Raw genomic sequence first — 17,301 nt, 5'->3', positions numbered from 1 at the left:
CTTTCCATTTAACTAGAATTCTTGTCTTACAAAGAGTTTGGTTAGAAAGAAATTTAATGGCATGACCTAAGTATCGAGAGTTACAGAGAGGTCAGTCTTAACGATTTACCTTTGAGCTGGTGAGAATTTGAAAGTAGTATTTCCATTTTGCAGATGGTAAATGCCTAGAGGAGAAATGACAAATTTAAAATTTCATAACTATTATGCTCAACTAAGAAGATCTCATTTACTTTTTGGACTTCCTATAAATTTCCATTCTTTGGCTTGTTTTTCCTCTGTTGAAAAAGGATGTCATTTTAGAAAGCCTCCCTGTGAATTCACTGTAAAACTGTCCACAGGAAAAGTAAAACAATCTCAGATAACCCCTCTCATTTTCACTCTCCTTTTGGCATTAATTTTCTTATCAAGATTTATTATTAGTATGATAGCTTTCTATCATACAATTAATAACATTTGGATGATACTGTAAAATGAAACAAAGTAATTATTTTTCCCAGACTACATGGAGGATAATATTATATTATCTTTTTTAAAACTCCATTTGCTACATTTTAATTTAAAGTTGTGCAGCTCTCAGCTTTATAAATGAGATATTTAAAGTTGACTTGGAGGATTTTCCATTAAAAGAGATTTTTTTGAACTCAAATAGTCAATCCATAATTCGTTAATCTTTTTTTAAAGCTATTTATTTTGAGAGAGACTGACAGAGTGTGAGGGGAGAGGGACAGAGAGAGAGGAGAGAGAGAATCCCAAGCAGGCTCTGCGAGGTCAGTGCGTAGAGCCCAGAGCAGGGCTGGAACTCACAAAACCGTGAGATCATGACCTGAGCCAATTCAAGTGTCGGACACTTAACTGACTGAGCCACCCAAGCACCCCAATAACTCATTAATCTTAAAATTATTTTTGGATGTTGCATTTTTTAATTGGGCATTCTTCCATACAAAATTTATTTTTAAATTAACTTTAAAGGTCATTAATTCATCATTGATAATCTAATGGTGCCTTTACATTTTTAATTTTATATTCAATAATATGTCCAATCTCCACAAATATAGTATCAAATTATTTTATAGTTTTAAGAAGCATGACATAACTTAAATTTATATATGAATATTATCCCTTTCAAAAATTATATTAATGAATTAATTGTGCATTATTTCTAATGATGTCCTATATAGCAATGAAAATGAATGAACCTCTCTGTATGTTCAGCATGGATAAATTTCACAAACATAATTTGAGCAATGAAATCAAGTAGCATATAATTAGCATATGGCTGCATATACGTAAAAGCTAAAAATTGGCAAAATAAAATTATCTTCTTTAAAGACACATATACATAGGGGTGCCTGGGTGGCTCAGTCAGTTGAGCGGTTGACTTTGGCTCAGGTCATGATCTCACGGTTTGTGAGTTCGAGCCCCGCGTCCGGCTCTGTGCTGACAGCTCGGAGCCTGGGGCCTGCTTCAGATTCTGTGTCTCCCTCTCTCTGACCCTCCCCCATTTATGCTCTGTCTCTTTCTGTCTCAAAAATAAATAAACGTTAAAAAAAAATTAAAAAAAAAGACACATACACATGGGATAAAATTAAGCAGAGGCAGGAAAGTAAATGATTAACACAAAAATCATCCACTAGTGATTACCTGAGTTTTAGGGGTGTGGGAGGGAAGAAAATGCTACTGAGGAGCGATATATAGAAACATTGAAAATAATAGTAATATTTTATTTCTTAACTTTGAAGGTGAGTGCCCTAGTGTTCATCTTATTGTTTCTTAAAACACACATGTACGCTATATGTGTATGTAAGTATGTGTGTGTGTGTGTGTATATATATATATGTATATATATATATATATACATATATATATAGTATTTTGTATGTATACTTTGTCTTACAAAGAACATTAAAAAAAGAAACAAGCAATAGAGATCAACAAAACCAAAAGCTATTCTTTGAAAGTAAACACAAATGCTACTATGATTGGGCAAGTAAACAATAGAGAAGACAAAGATAAAGCAATATTAGGAATAAAAGGAGGTACAGTCATGGAGAAGACAGATGTTTTAGACAAACAGATAGTAATATTAATGTATTATTTCAATTAATTTGAAAATACAGACAAAATGAGCAATTTCCTACAAAATACAAATTACCAACATTGGCTCAAAGAGGTATACAAAACTTAAATAGACTTAAAACCATTAAAGATATTGAATTAAAAGCTAAATGTCTTCACACACAGACACCTTCATATATTCATCAATATATATTCATCAATATATTCATCGAGTCCAGGCTTGTGGTAGGTGAATTCTTCCATAATTATATGGAATGGATAATCTCTATCTTATGTAAATTGTTTCAAAGGACGGAAAAAAGTGGAACTGTCTTTAACTCATTTAGTAAGGATTTATGATATTGAAAAATAGTAGCCTGATCTCACTTATGAACATATATTTGAAGTACTAAAATAGATACCAACAAGCCAAACCAATAACATATTTGAAAAGTTAGCATGTCCATGCAAGATTTGTCTCAGGAATGGAAAAAATGGTTTCACATTAGAAAATCTATTATTGTAGTTTAACATAGTAATATATTCAGAGAGAAAAATTATTATGTTTCAAACTAAGCAAGAAATTATTTTTATTGCTATAAAATATTCTTAGTAGACTAGGAGTGTAGGGGAATGTACTTTATTTTTTTAACATACTGAAGCATACCTAACAATACTTAATGATTGAAAAAAAGAGAAAGGAAGAAAGAAAAAATGGAAAAGAGGACAGGATAGGAAAGGAAAGGAAAGGAAAGGAAAAGAGGCAGGAGGGAGGGAGGGAGGGAGGAAGGAAGGAAGGAAGGAAGGAAGGAAGGAAGGAAGGAAACTCATAATGAATGGTGAAATGGTAAATGTGTCATCTTTAAAGTTAGAAACAAATCCACAATGGTCACTATAGCTGTCCCTATTCAGCAGCTACTGGAGGTCCTAACGAGGACATACATGAGATAAAATATGTAACAGCAATAGGAAAAGAGGTTAAGGATTTAAGGAAGAAATCTGCCATTTTGCCAGCTATAGGATTAGCTACATGTGAAATCCTACACTTCTTCAACAAACTACTGAGAAGTAGTAAAAGTAAGCAAGGACTAGTAAAAGCAAGCAAGCAAACCCTAGAAAGGGTTTTCATGGACTTGGTCAGCTGGTCATAAGAATTTTTTGAAAGAGTAGAAGGCTAAAAAAACAAACAGACAACAAACATAATTTAAAGGAAGATAATAAGGATTGGGTCACCATAACAAATACTGCAATCTATAATAAAGCTATGTTAATTAAAACTATATAGTGTTGGTGTAGAGATAAACTCTGATGAAATAATGCAGAGTCCTGAAATAGATTCTATAATTGGGGTCCATGCATATGATATATGCAGCAGTATCGTTATTAGTTAAGAAGGGAAGAACTACTCAATGATGGTTCTAGATAGTTGGCTATCCATATGGCAAAGGACAAGATTAGGTATCTACAGTGCATCACACACAAAATAATTCCAGATGAGTAAAAGATTTAAAAGTTGGAAGTAACTTTAAAATTTTTGTAAATAAATATCAGATAGTGTGTTTATGATAGGGCAGAGGGGAGATATTAATATACAAAAGTATTAACTGGAGGAAAGTTTTAATGAAACTGACTACTTTAAAAAACTAAAGGAAATACTTAATAAATTTGACTACTTTCAAAGTGAAGCACTGATTATCAAAAGATACCACTAAAAGATTAAAAAAGCAAACCACCTAAGCCTACAAGTAAAATCTGATTTAAAAAAGACAAACAATACAAAAATGACTAAATGAGAGCAACCGATGATTTACAGGAGGTAAATGACAAATTAACACAAGAAGTGATGTTCAGTCTCACTAGAAATTAAGAAAATGCACATTAAAGCATCAGCTGTAAGATTGGCAACAGTTAGAAAAGTCAAGTATAATGAATTGGAGTAGAGGATATGAGAAATAGAGGTATCTAATACTCTGGGGGACATGAAATAAATTTATGTTAGTACACTGGACAACAAGTTGGCAGTAGTTATTGGAATTGGAGATCGTCATGTGTCTCTATTGCAGGTATGCATCTCAATATCTTGCACCTGTAAGGCTGTTTACTGTAGTGTCATTTGTAATAGAGAAAGTAGGAAACAAGAATATAATCTAAATGGCCTTCATAGGAGAATGAGAAAAATAAACTGTGGTATATTCACAGAAAAATCTTAAATGTATTGTTGAGTGAAAAATACAAGTTGTAAAAGGACGCATGAAGACACAAGCTGTGCACAGTATCAGCTTATACTTTATAGGCACATGCGTCTATAATAAAAGTACAAAAGCCTACAAGGGAAGTATAAATGCCAACTTAGAAGAAACTATTCCTTGAAGAAGAGGAAGGAAATGGAATAGAGCATAGCCACATCTGTACATTTTAATTAAAAAAATGAAATGAAGGAGTGCCTGGCTGGCTCAGTTAGAAGAGCATGAGACTCTTGATCTTGGATTGTGAGTTCAAACCCCACGTTGGGTGTAGAGGTTATTGAAACAAAATAAATAAACTTATGAAAAATGAAGCAAAAATTGCAAAATATTAATTTGAAAATCTGAAAATGTACATGCATATTTATTTTAGTATGTTCTATTTGATTTAAACATTTCATATTTATCTTCAAGTATTTTTTTTAAACAGTTGTGATTAAAACGTATTGAACATGGCTTTCTATTGATATTCAGAAATACCAACTATAGAGCTAAAACTTATTTGGACCAATGGGTACATTATTAAATAAAACCATTTTTCACCCGTGGCGACAACTATATTCTTAGAGACAATTCAGTTGAATTGTTTTTAAGAACAAATAACTTATTACTTTATTGTAACAGCAATATGATTATGACTTTCTGAAAATGACTTTTTTGATTACTATATTTAAAATAAACAATACTATTACATATTGACTCTATTTTTGAGTTGTTTTCCTCAAGTAGATAAATGTAGATAGATCTATCATTGATAGATCTTACATTGCAGTAATATTTAGAGCACATATTAGCATAAGATTTGATTATGCATATATGCATATGTGTATACAGTTTGTTACCACCATGTTTTAAAATCTTTTAATTTTATGAAGGAACTTGTTTTATATTTGATTATATCAGAAATGAAATACATTTTTGTGGTTATTATCCAGTTTTGTTTTGCTAAAGCTACTTACATGAATTTGTAAATTTGGGATACTGCTCACTGCCGATTTGTAGAGGTGGGCGTGGAAAGAGTGATTTTTATGGTTTTTATATCATTTTTTAAAACTGCTTTTTCAAGATAATAATGTATATTCCATAAAACTCACCTATGCTGTGTGCAGCTCACTACAATTTAGCAAACTTAGAGAATGCACAATCATTACCACAATCTAATTTTAGAACATTTCTATCATCTTAAAAAGAAGTCTCATGCTCATTTATAGCCACTCCCCAATCCTACCCCCAGTCCTAGGCAACTAATCTAGTCTGTTTCTGTATATTTGCCTCTTTTGGACGTTTTTATAAGTGAAATCATACAGTATGTGCTCTTTTGTGTCATTTCTTTCACTGAGCATAATGTTTTTTTAGGTTTATCCATATTGGTATCGTAGCATTACACCAGCTCCTTGTCTCTTTTTATGGCTGAATGGTATTCCATTTGAATGTATCACATTTTGTCTATTCATTCATAACCTAATGGACATGTGGGTTGTTTCCACTTTTTTTTGTTATTGTAAGTAATGTTGCTGTGAATATTCATATACAAGTTTTTCCATGGACATAGGTTTTTATTTCTTAAGGGTAGGAGTGAAATTGCTGGATTATATGTTGTATATGATTAACTTTTTTTAAGAAACTGCCAAACTGTGTTCCAAATTTGCCACACCATTTTATGTTTCCACCAGCAATGCATGAGGGTTCCAGTTTTTCTACATCCTTGGCAACACTTGTAATTTTCTGTCTTGTTTATTTTAGCCATCCTCATGGGTATCTCACTGTGGTTTGCATGACTGTAGTGCCTAAGGATGTTGGGCATCTTTTCATTCGCTCATTGGCTGTTTATACATCTTTGGATAAAATCTGTTCAAACCCTTTGCCCATTTTTTATGTTGTTTGTCTTTTTATTATTGAATTGTAAACGTTTTTTTTTTTTTTTTTTTTTGATATAAGTCCTTTATTGCTATGTGATTAGAAAATATTTTCTCCCATTCTCTAGGTTGTAATTTCACTTTCTATATGGTATCTTTTGAGAAGCAAAAGTTTTAAATTTGATTAAGTCCTATTAATTGCTCTTTTACCATTTGTGCTTTTGGTGTTATAAGATATCATTGCCTAACCTAAGATCATTAAGATTTGTTTTTTAGTTTTCTTCAACAGTTTTAGTTCTTTAGGTCTGTGATCCACTTTGAATTAATTTTACACATGGTATGAGGTAGGGGTTCAAATTCATTTTCTTAATGAGGATATTTAATGATCTCAACACCATTTGTTGAAAAGACTGCTTCTTTCCCTTGAACTTATTGAAACCTTTGCCAAAAATTGGCTAACCACAAAGGTACAGGCTAAGTTATGGGATTTCAGTTCTGTCCTATTTGTCTCTACACTTACCTTTATGCTAGTACCACTCTGCCTTGATGATTGTATCTTTGTAGTCAATTTTGAAAATGGGAAATGTGAGTCCTACAACTTTGTTGTTTTCAAATTTATTTGGGTCTTTGGGTCCCTTGCATTTCTACAGGGATTAATTTTTAATTTTTGGAAAAATACTTTTGAGATTTTAATAAGGATTGCATTGAATCTGTTTGGTGAATTGTGGAAATATATCTTCTGATCCATGAAGATGGAACACCTGTTGTGAAAGGAAGTGGTTGCTTACTTCTGTTTCCAGAGTTTTATATTGCTAGTGTATAGGAATGTAATTGACTTCTGTATGTTGATCTTGTATCTTGCAATCTTACTGAACTCATTTATGATTTTTGATAGTTTTTTTTTAGTGGATTCTTTGGGATTTTCTATGTACAAGATCACATCATCTGCAAATAGAGACTATTTTTCTTCTTCCTTCCCAATCGAGATGCCTTTAATTTATGTGTGCATGTGCACATGTGCAATTACCCAGTCTAGAAGTTTCCATATAATGTTGAATAGCAGTGGTGAGAAAGGACATCATTGTCTTGTTCCTGATGTCAAAGGAAAGCATCCAGTCTTTTTTATTAAGTATGATATTGGTTCTAAGTTTTCCATAGATGCCCTTTATCATGTTGAGCAAATTTCTTTTTAGTCCTAGTTTGTTGAGGACTCTTAATGGTAAATAGAAGTTGGGTTTTGTCAGTTGCTTGCATCTATTGAGATAATCATGTGCTTTTATTCTTTTTTTGTAAACAACTTTATTGAGTTAAGATTGACATACAAAAAGCTGTACAGGTTTACATATACAATTTGATGAGTTTGGAGATAAGTATACATCTGTCAAATCATCACCACAGTCTTTGGCATAAATATATCCATCATTTCTAAAAGTTTCCTCTCACCCTCTTTATTTCTATTATTTTTTTATGACAGAGCTCTGAACATAAAATCTATTCTTTTAGCAAAAATTTTAAGTACATAATATGATACAGTTAACTATGATACAGTTACAGTTAACAGTGGATCTCTAGGACTTATTTTTCTTGTTTATTTGAAACCTTATTCTTTATTCTATACTGTATTAATGTGACTTTTTTTTTTTAATTCTAGGTCTTCAGTTTTGCCTGTGAAGCCTGCAAAAAGGTGACATTTAATATACCTTCCAAACTAGAGGCAGACAAAATAGTTGGCAGAGGTGAGACATTTCAAAACAAGTGGTTTTAAAACAGAAATTTAGTTTCGTTATGCTGAAAAGAGCATGTTATCCAACCTTTGCCTTTTGGGTTTAGCCTTAATCTATTTATATTTAGATACAATTCAAGATGGTTTGAAATATATATTCTGTTTTTTATAATTCCATGGAATTCTGTGGTTGATTCTAGTGCAAATGTTCTAATCCACGTTTTTGCAGTAATTTATGTTTTAACAGTTTAGAGATTACATGAAGAGTTAAATGTAGAATGTAGCCCTTTCATTACCCTAGGATTCTAAGCATTGGAGAAATATTGATAAGTAGCTGAGAAAATCAGAGCAGTATTTTTATCAATGCTAGAGCTGCCTTGAGGCACACCACAAGATGAGCCATTCCTTTCAAAACTGAACTTCATCAGCCATTTTCACATGGAGAATTTGGGGAACCTCAAACTTTTCCAACAGCTGGGAAGCTCTGCCCAGGTGGACTTGCCATGTGGTATAGGAATATTAGAAGAAAGTATCATGGTTGTTGTTTTGTTTGTTTTTGTTTTTGTTTTTGTGGTTTTTTTTAGAGCTATAGCTTGTCCCAAAGATACCAAATTTACTTTTTCAGCAAAGTGTCTCATTTGTGGTTAAGTGCCTCATTTAATTTTTATTAAGTAAATGTCACTTTCATTCCTAAGAAAAGGAAGAAGAAAAAGGATGTAAAAGAGAGGTCAGGGGTGTTCCTTTGAGGGGATAGACCAGAAGTTATTTTGCCAAAAATGTGAAGAGAGAAATATGTCATCATTACTAAAGATGTTCACTTCTTTTTGATTACATGTTTCCATCTGTGACAGATTTGGATTAAAGTGAAAACACTTTACATGAGTAACATAGGAATCCTATGAGAAGTTATTCCTTAAGTGAACATTAATGTATCAGTTTGGTTGTTGTTAAACCGGATAGTTGAAGAATGAGATGGATTTGATATTTCTGACCGAAGTTTTAAACTACTTACATTGATATTTATATTTTATTACTTTTTTACCTGGGAAAACTCCCAGGGAGAGGAGACGTGCATGCGGGGTTTCAGTGGGGAGCCCTGGAAAGCTCGGAATAGGAACACGAAGAGAACTAAGAGCGGAAGGGGAGCCGGTGGCTTGGGGGAGGCATGTAACAAAAAAGTGCCAGTGGGAAGAATTCAAAGAGACTTTTCTGGGGCTCCTGGCTGGCTCAGTTGGTGAAGCATGCGACTCTTGATCTTGGGGTGGGGGTTCGAGCTCCATGTTGGGTGTAGAGATTACTTAAAAATAAAATCTAAAAAAAAAACAAAGATAGACTTTTCTTCCTTGACTATTTGCTAAATTCATACCGTCTGTTACTCTTTGGGATCATGTGTACAACATCTGGCTGAAGACAGGTGTATCTTAAAAGACTCAGACTGTGGTGTTGAGGAAAACTTTTCTGTTTGTTTATTCAGCTGTGTGTGTTTATTCAGCTGTGTGTGGGGGCGTTATATCTCGGCTTCTTCGTGATTGCCACACACACTCCTCTTTAATAGATCATTTTTATAAGTCTTTTAGAAGCACATAAAGGTTGAAAAACACTTTCATGCCTGTATACAATTGAGTTATTTTTTTAATTAAAAATTTTTTTTCTAACTTTTAATTATTTTTGGGAGACAGAGAGAGACAAAGCATGAATGAGGGAGGAGCAGAGAGGGGGGAGAGATAGAATCCAAACAGGCTCCAGGCTCTAAGCTGTCGGCACAGAGCCTGCTGCAGGGCTTGAACCCATGAACTGTGAGATCATGACCTGAGCTGAAGTCGGATGCCCAACCAACTGAGCCACCCAGGTGCCCAAGAATTCCTTTTTAACTGAAAGAAAAGTATCATTTTTTATACATGTGAAGAAAACTAGTTAAGATATTTGGTAAATGCAGAGTGATTGATTTATTTCATTCTACTTCATGATTCTGAAGAAAATGTATACATTATCTTAACATGTCTTTTTTTTTTTTTTTTTCTTTTGCATGTGTTTCTACTTTACAACTTGGAAACTTTTGCTTGCAGTTAATTTGAAAGAGTGCCTCAGGTCTGCAGACCTCATCCGGTCAGGTGACCCTGATTTCAGAGTTCTAGATGATGGATCAGTATACACAACTAGCACCGTGGTGTTGTCTGATGAGAAAAGATCATTCACCATATGGCTTTCTGACTCCAGGACACAGGCACAGAAGGAGATTAAGGTGCTCCTGGAACATCAGAAGAAGGTATTCAAAACACGTTGATATTTTCAGGCGTGCTTTTCATTTAAATATTTCATTAAAAATTGCAAAGAGGACAAAAAGATAATTGGGTTTTTAATCCTCCTCTTCTCCTTTCCCTTCAGTTTGCTTTCTCTCCCTCCCTCTCTTTCTTCCCCCCTTTTCCCCACCAACACAGGCTGAACATTGGCTTTGGGTTTGGCCTTGTGAAATCTACATGGCATCTCCTTTGGGAAGGCTTCTTCCACTTCTAAAGTCCAACTAATTGCCTTCATGTGTCCGTGTCTGTCAGTTTGGTTGCCCCTCTTTTATAAGCATTTGGGATTTTTTATTTGTGTAAACAATTTGTCTGTAGTTGTTGAGGGCACAAATTGATCCTTTTTCTGCTTATGGTCTCAGTAATACCTAATTCCCGAGTCAATAGGTGTATGTTAAATTCACGTTAGGCGCAGAGGTTCCCCGTGAATAAGAGGTTGATTTCAAGTGTCACAGTGATTCTGGTGTTAAAATAGGATGGAAATCCTGAAGTGTGTAGGTATGAATAAAAGTATATGTGGCATGGTATTGGCAGTTCTAGATTCCACATCATGAGAAACGCCATTGTGAAAGCAGTCACAAAAAAGATTAAAGGTTTAGAGTGGATTACAATGAATCCGTCTTAAGTGTAATACATTAAGTGTATTAATGATAAAATTAATTTAAATGACTCTTTAGCACATCAATAAATGTTTAATAAAATTATTTATGTATTAATTCTCAGGAAATAAGTTTCTTCCTTGCAACACCATGAAATGAAATAGAAATCACTAAAAAGTCCCATCCAACTTTTTGCAGTGATGGAAATGTTCTGTAATCGGCATGGCCTGATCTAGTAGCCCAATATTAATGGCTACTGAGCACTCGGCATGTGGCTAGTGCCACTGAAGGATGGAATTTTACATTTTATTTAATTATAATCAATTTAAATTTAAATACAGTAAAACCGTGGTTTGTGAATATAATTTGTTCCAGAAACATGCTTGTAATCCGAAGCATTTGTATATCAAAGGAAATTTCAAGAACCATTGGCTCAGTTATGATCATGTGACGTTCGATGTCACATACTACTTGTATTGCAAGACATCGCTCATTTATCAAATTAAAATTTATTAGAAATGTTTGCTCGTCTTGCAACCCTCTCGGAACAAGTTACTTACTTGCAATCCAAGGTCTTGCTGTAGTCAGCCTATGGCTAGAGCTACCATATTGGAGAGTGCAGATGGGAGTGATAAGGCAATGAAGAGCATGCATTTTCTTGCTCTGGTTCTTCTGAGACTGAGGTTTTAGCAGAAAGAACAGGTAAGGGCCATCTATAGATTGTTATAAAGAGAATGTGTTCACTATGTGTATTTGGGAAAGAAGGAAAACTAAGAGTGCACTGATGATTTTCCTAACCTTGAAAGTATGGTCAGTGTTAGAAAGATATACAAAATGAAATTCTTCAGTTTATGAAACCTTTAAAATGTGGATGCATTCTTTCTTACCCACCTAATGCAAAAAAACCTTAAAAAATACTTTAAAAAACTCCTGAGACTGAGCCTCCAGGGAGGCATTAGGTTTAGGGACCGGCTACTCATTTGTAACAATGTCGTCATTGGCTGTGGTACTTTTATTTATCTAATTTCCTTTCTCTAAATTCAGGTGCTGAGGAAAAGACATGCTAAAGAAGCCGTTCTCAGGCGTTCCAAGAGGAGATGGGCCCCTATTCCCTGTTCAATGCAAGAGAATTCACTGGGCCCCTTCCCTTTGTTTCTTCAACAAGTAGGTTTTACATTCTTTCTGATTGGGAAGGTTTTGATTCCAGAGCCTGTTTTGTTCAGGCTTCACAACTCTTTAGACATTTAAATAAGCAGATTTGATTGAAGATTTTCATGAAGTATAATAAAAGTGAGTAAAATGAGAAAATCACTAAAAAACTAAGAATAGTATGAGAGAGAATGCAGCCACTAAAAGATCTTTATTAGTTTTTTCATTTGTTTAGCAGCTACTTCTTGAGCACCTACTATGTCCCATGGAAGGTACTGCTGTAAGTACGACACTAGAAATAAATTTAGTCATACCCTTGCTCTCCTGTAGGCTATTCTAGTGAGGAAGAAGGGTAGGCAGGTGGTTACAATACTGAGTGATAGGTGCTGTGGTAGAGATGGTTTGGGTGATCTGAGAATTCATGGGGTCAGCACCGAGTCCTGAGATGAAATGTGGTACAAATCAAGGAAAGACTTAGAGGAGGAGACAGCAGAGGGTGGACCTGAAGGATGAAAACATTGTGCAAGTAAATAATTGTGGAGAAGACGAGCTCGTTGGAGGAGTCCTCCTACTTATGATGGGGCTGGAGCAGGGAGATGAGGCAGAGGACACAGGTAGACATTAAACCATAATGGACCGTGTGTGTCCTGTTAGGGAGTTCAACTTTTTCCTAAAAACAAGGAGAAGTTTTTAATCAGGTCAAGTTTACTTTTCATAAAGATCTACATGGAACACATACAATGAAAGCCGTTGCTGAAGTAGGGCTGTGGCCTGGTGCTTGCTTTTTTCTGTTATTGTGGCTGATGTTTCATTCCAGCGGTGGGATCCATGTCCTATTTGTTGATGTTTTTAACTGTCTTTCCAGTGTCTTTCGCACTTTTTCAAAAATTCTATTCATCGCTAGACCTTATTTTTCCTTTTCAAAAAAAAAAAAAAATATATATATATATATATTTAATATTTATTTATTTTTGAGTGAGAAAGAGCACAAGAGGGGTAGAGGGGCAGAGGGAGAGAGAGAATCCCAGGCAGGCTCTGTGCTGTCAGCACAGAGCCCAATGCAGCGCTCAATCCCACGAACCATGAGATCATTATCTGAGCCAAAATCAAGAGTCAGACATTTAACTGATTGAACCACCCAGCCACCCCTCAAATTTTGTATTTTAAGCACTGATGAAGCATATTAAGACATGATTTCTGATTACCAAAGTTATACTTATCATAGCTGATTTTAGCCTTTGCATCGCTAATCTTGTCACCACTTCTCAGTCCTCATTTCCTTGACATGTGTACATTTGCCATAGCTGACCCTTCCCTCTTCCTCCAAATACTTTATTCACTTGGCTTCTAGAACACCACTCATCTGGTTGTCCATTTACCTCCCTGGCCACTCTTTCATACTATGTTTTGCTAGTTTTTCCTCATTCCCATGTTTCCTCTTCTGTGAACTTTGGAGAGCTCCAGGCTCGACCCACGAACCTTGTCTCTTGTTTCTTTATATTCACTGCCTTGATAATCTCATCCAGTCTTGTAGCTTTGAGTACTGTTATCTATTGGAGACTTAAGACTTCATATTTCTAGGACAGACTGCCTAATTGCGATTTCTACTTGAAAGCTTAACGGATATTTCAAACTTAACATATGCAGAAAACAAAAAATGTGTGTTTTCTCCTAAAAACATCCAACCATCTCAGTTAATGACACCTCATTCTTTCAGTTGTTAGGGCATCAGAGTCGGTTTGGTAAGGTTTTAGTTGTAGAGAACATACGTCTCTCTAAGTAGTTAACAGAGAGTGATTTATTACAGCACATAAGCCATTTATAGAATTGTGGCGGGGACTGAAGAAACAAACTTTAGGTTGAACTTTCAGGAATGAGTCTCCAAGCTACACTGCAGAATCCACAACCAAGGGACATGCTGTTTCCTCCATGATGGGGTAGCAAATAATTCAGGAACCAAAATGTCACTAAGTGGCTTATGCATGACAGATTTATTTATTTGATGTGAAAGTATGATCTGGTAGAGATATTTAATATAAAAAAATCACCAGGGACCTAGGCATTTTTTTTTTTTTTTTAGTTTGACCATCTCTGCAGGTTCAAGAGAGTGCATCATTGTGTATCCACATGGGGGGACCCATTCCTTCACTTTCTAGGCACAGTCTAGACCTTGCATATATAATTTTTGGTTATATCTCATTGACGTGATCTTTTCATGTGGCCACACCTAATTGTAAGGGAGCCTGGGAAGTGTCTTTCTTTTGGGCAATCTTGCACTCAGCTATAAATTCTAACACAAAGGAACATGGGCAGAATAGATATTAGGGGATGTCAGCACCCTCTGACATAGTGTCATCTTCACGCTACACGTCCAACCCATTGACAAATCCTGTTGGCTGTACCTTCAAATTATATGCAGAATCTAAGCACTTCTCACCATCTCTACTGCTACATGCTGTCTAACAAACCATCATTACTCCCATGAATTCTTACAGTAACCAAGTGGTCTTCCTGCTTCTTTGCTTACCTACCCACCCACCCCCATTTAGTCCTAAAAAAACATCAAGTATTATCTATTTAAAATATAACTTACACAATATCACTCTTGTCTAAAGTTTCCAATGGCTTTCCACCTGTTTGTAGGGAAGAGTCAACAGCATTGAAATCCCTGATATGATGTGGCCTTATCTCCTACTTCTTGCTGACTACTGGCTTTCCCTGCTGCAGTCACAGTGGCCTCTTTGCTACACCTTGAACACTCCAGACACAACCCTCACCTTTGTTATTCATGTTTCCTCTGCCAGGAAGAGTCTTCCTTGTATAGGTTATGGTTTATTGTTTTTAATTAGATTTTCTTTGGTTACTCTTTATGTTGAACATTATTTTCATTAAATTGAGCAGTTTAAAAAATCTTTTACCGAATGCTTCTTACTGTTTTGTGCGTTGATGAAATGATAAATGTGATTATTATTTTCCCAAAGTGTATTTAATATAAAAAGATATAAATGCATAAGCTACATAAAAAAGATAGCATTTTAACAGATTTTGATTTAAAATTTTTACATCTGTGTTTTTTTCCTCTTAGGTTCAATCTGATGCAGCACAGAACTATACCATTTTCTACTCAATAAGTGGGCATGGAGTTGACCAAGAACCTTTAAATTTATTTTTCATAGAAAGAGACACTGGAAATCTGTATTGTACCCGGCCTGTGGATCGTGAAGAATATGAAGTTTTTGATGTAGGAGTTTTATTGATATGCATGATTTTAAATGATTAAACTGTGTTTCTTCTGATACCCTATGGACTCTTTTCTGTCTTCCTTCCTTCTCTTCTTAGAGTCAAAAGAAATAAGTTGTGCAGTATTTTGGAATATTTGATTTGCTCTTTATCTTAACTTCTGTTAGGTAAGCCTAAAATGAGCAAAGAGGTTTAGTTGTATTTGGATGTATATTCCAGTATATTTCCAAGAGTTGGTTTTGTTTATGAGGTGCTTTCTCTCTCTGGTCATGCTACATTTTCCTCTCTCCAGGACGTGGCCACAGTTGATTAGAAGGGTCTTCTCTCCTCTCTCCTCCTCCTCCTCCTCCTCCTCCTCCTCCTCCTCCTCCTTCTTCCTCTTCTTCTTCTTCTTCTTTTTCTTCTTTTAGTTTTCTTTTTTTTCCCTCCTTCCACTTGTGTGATTCTCTGACCATGTCTGGGAACTAGATAAGGGAGCAAAAGTGGGAGACCAAATCCAAATAAGGTTAATAAGCCAGTCTTCTGATATTGATGAGCTTACAAGCAATGGAGAATAACTCAGACAATTTTCAGTGTAATATGGTAAATTGTATGAGGTCATGTGGTTATCCCTGTGGTGCAGGGGGGAATGTTCCTCCATAGGAAAGAGGGATTCTCTTCCTAGAAGAAGGAAGAGATGCTCGTAAGCAAATATGACTGATGTCCACCACATGACATTTCTTTGCTTTTGGTTAGAAAATTTTTAACTCGGTGTTATAATCACATGCTGAATAGAAATACATTCTATTTGATATTACATTGCCCTTCGATTACTTAGCAATGTGGAAACTGGTAAATGCATTTTGTCAGAAAAACTCTTATAAATATGTGATTTATGAAGTAAAACAATAAAAGGGCTTTGCTAGTTACAAATGGAAAAATCATGGTATTATTTAGATGATGTAGAGTAGGGATTTTTCTGTTTGCAGTGAGTTTAATTGTTGTCCCCAGTATAACTTTCTGATTATGGATAGAATATGGATTATGGATAGAATAAGACTATAATCTGAGTCTAATGGACAGAATTATCTCTGACTTGGCTGTACTATGGGGTTTTATTCAAAGTGTAGCCCTTTCTACTAAATATTGGATGCTCTTTACTGTACTTAAAGTGTTTTCCATTCGATGCTTGGGTGATTAAAAAAGAATTGAGTAGAAGTTTTTAGTGGTTTGTTATCGAAAAGATTTGCAAAGAAGGTAGCAGGTAAAGCATAGTGTTCTCTCTTGCTAGAATCTTGTATTAGTGGACTATTGATATTGTTTTTTCCTGTTTTACAGTTGATTGCCTATGCCTCAACTGCAGATGGGTATTCAGCAGACATGCCTCTTCCACTGCCCATCAGAGTGGAGGATGAAAATGACAACCACCCTATTTTCACAGAAGCTATTTATAATTTTGAAGTTCCAGAAAGTAGCAGACTTGGTAAGATAACTTTTTTAAATTGAACTTTCTTGCATATGGCTTCTTTTGCCATTCGTATTTTTTTCTTTTAGGAACTGTATGTGCATTTCCTTTGCTCTTATGTTCCTTGGTGTTTATCTTGCTCTTAACTGTTTCTTTTTTTAAATCTACCTAAAAATGCTCTTTACATATTAAGGTTATTAACCTATTGTTGCATTGCAAATATTTTCCCATTGTATTGCTGCTTTTCAGTTTACTTTTTGAGGTACAGAGGTTCAGGACTTGCATTTAGTTAAATCAATCCTTATTCCTTTTGGACTTTATGGTAAGAGAACTTCTAAAAGTAAAATGTATTATGCTAAATATCTTTGTGCACATTTTTTTGAGACATTGGGTTTTTTTATACCAAGACCAGATTATCCTGAGATGATATCAAACCAGTATCTACTTTCCAGAATACATTTAATCCTATCACATCCAAACAGAGTGTAACCTATAGGATATTACAAGAGTTTGGTGTGGTCTATATGATACCAATTAATTATAAAAGCGGATAACAGTTATTTAATCTTGGAATCATATTCAATTTATATACTTTATTACACTTGATCATTTTGTGGATTTATCATCATTCTCTTCTCTAATACAGGACATATAGGATAGAATTACAATAAAATTAAAATTAATATCAATATTTA

At 34.7% G+C, this 17,301-nt stretch overlaps 1 protein-coding gene across 2 annotated transcripts in view; it reads left to right on the top strand.

The window, feature by feature from the left end:
• DSC3 (desmocollin 3) overlaps positions 1-17,301 on the top strand; it is a 47,918-nt gene that overhangs the window by 3,478 nt on the left and 27,139 nt on the right. For both annotated transcript variants that reach the window (XM_060613509.3, XM_060613510.3), the window contains exons 2-6: positions 7,806-7,890; positions 9,944-10,143; positions 11,818-11,937; positions 15,008-15,163; positions 16,480-16,624. In XM_060613509.3, the coding sequence (XP_060469492.2) occupies positions 7,806-7,890; positions 9,944-10,143; positions 11,818-11,937; positions 15,008-15,163; positions 16,480-16,624 (706 nt within the window). The remainder of the gene's footprint in view (positions 1-7,805; positions 7,891-9,943; positions 10,144-11,817; positions 11,938-15,007; positions 15,164-16,479; positions 16,625-17,301) is intronic.

Source organism: Panthera onca, chromosome D3, assembly GCF_046562875.1.
Source record: "Panthera onca isolate mPanOnc1 chromosome D3, mPanOnc1 haplotype 2, whole genome shotgun sequence".
Lineage (NCBI taxonomy): Eukaryota > Metazoa > Chordata > Mammalia > Carnivora > Felidae > Panthera > Panthera onca.
Note: the sequence above shows the minus strand (reverse complement) of the source record. Positions and strands in the feature narration are given on the sequence as shown.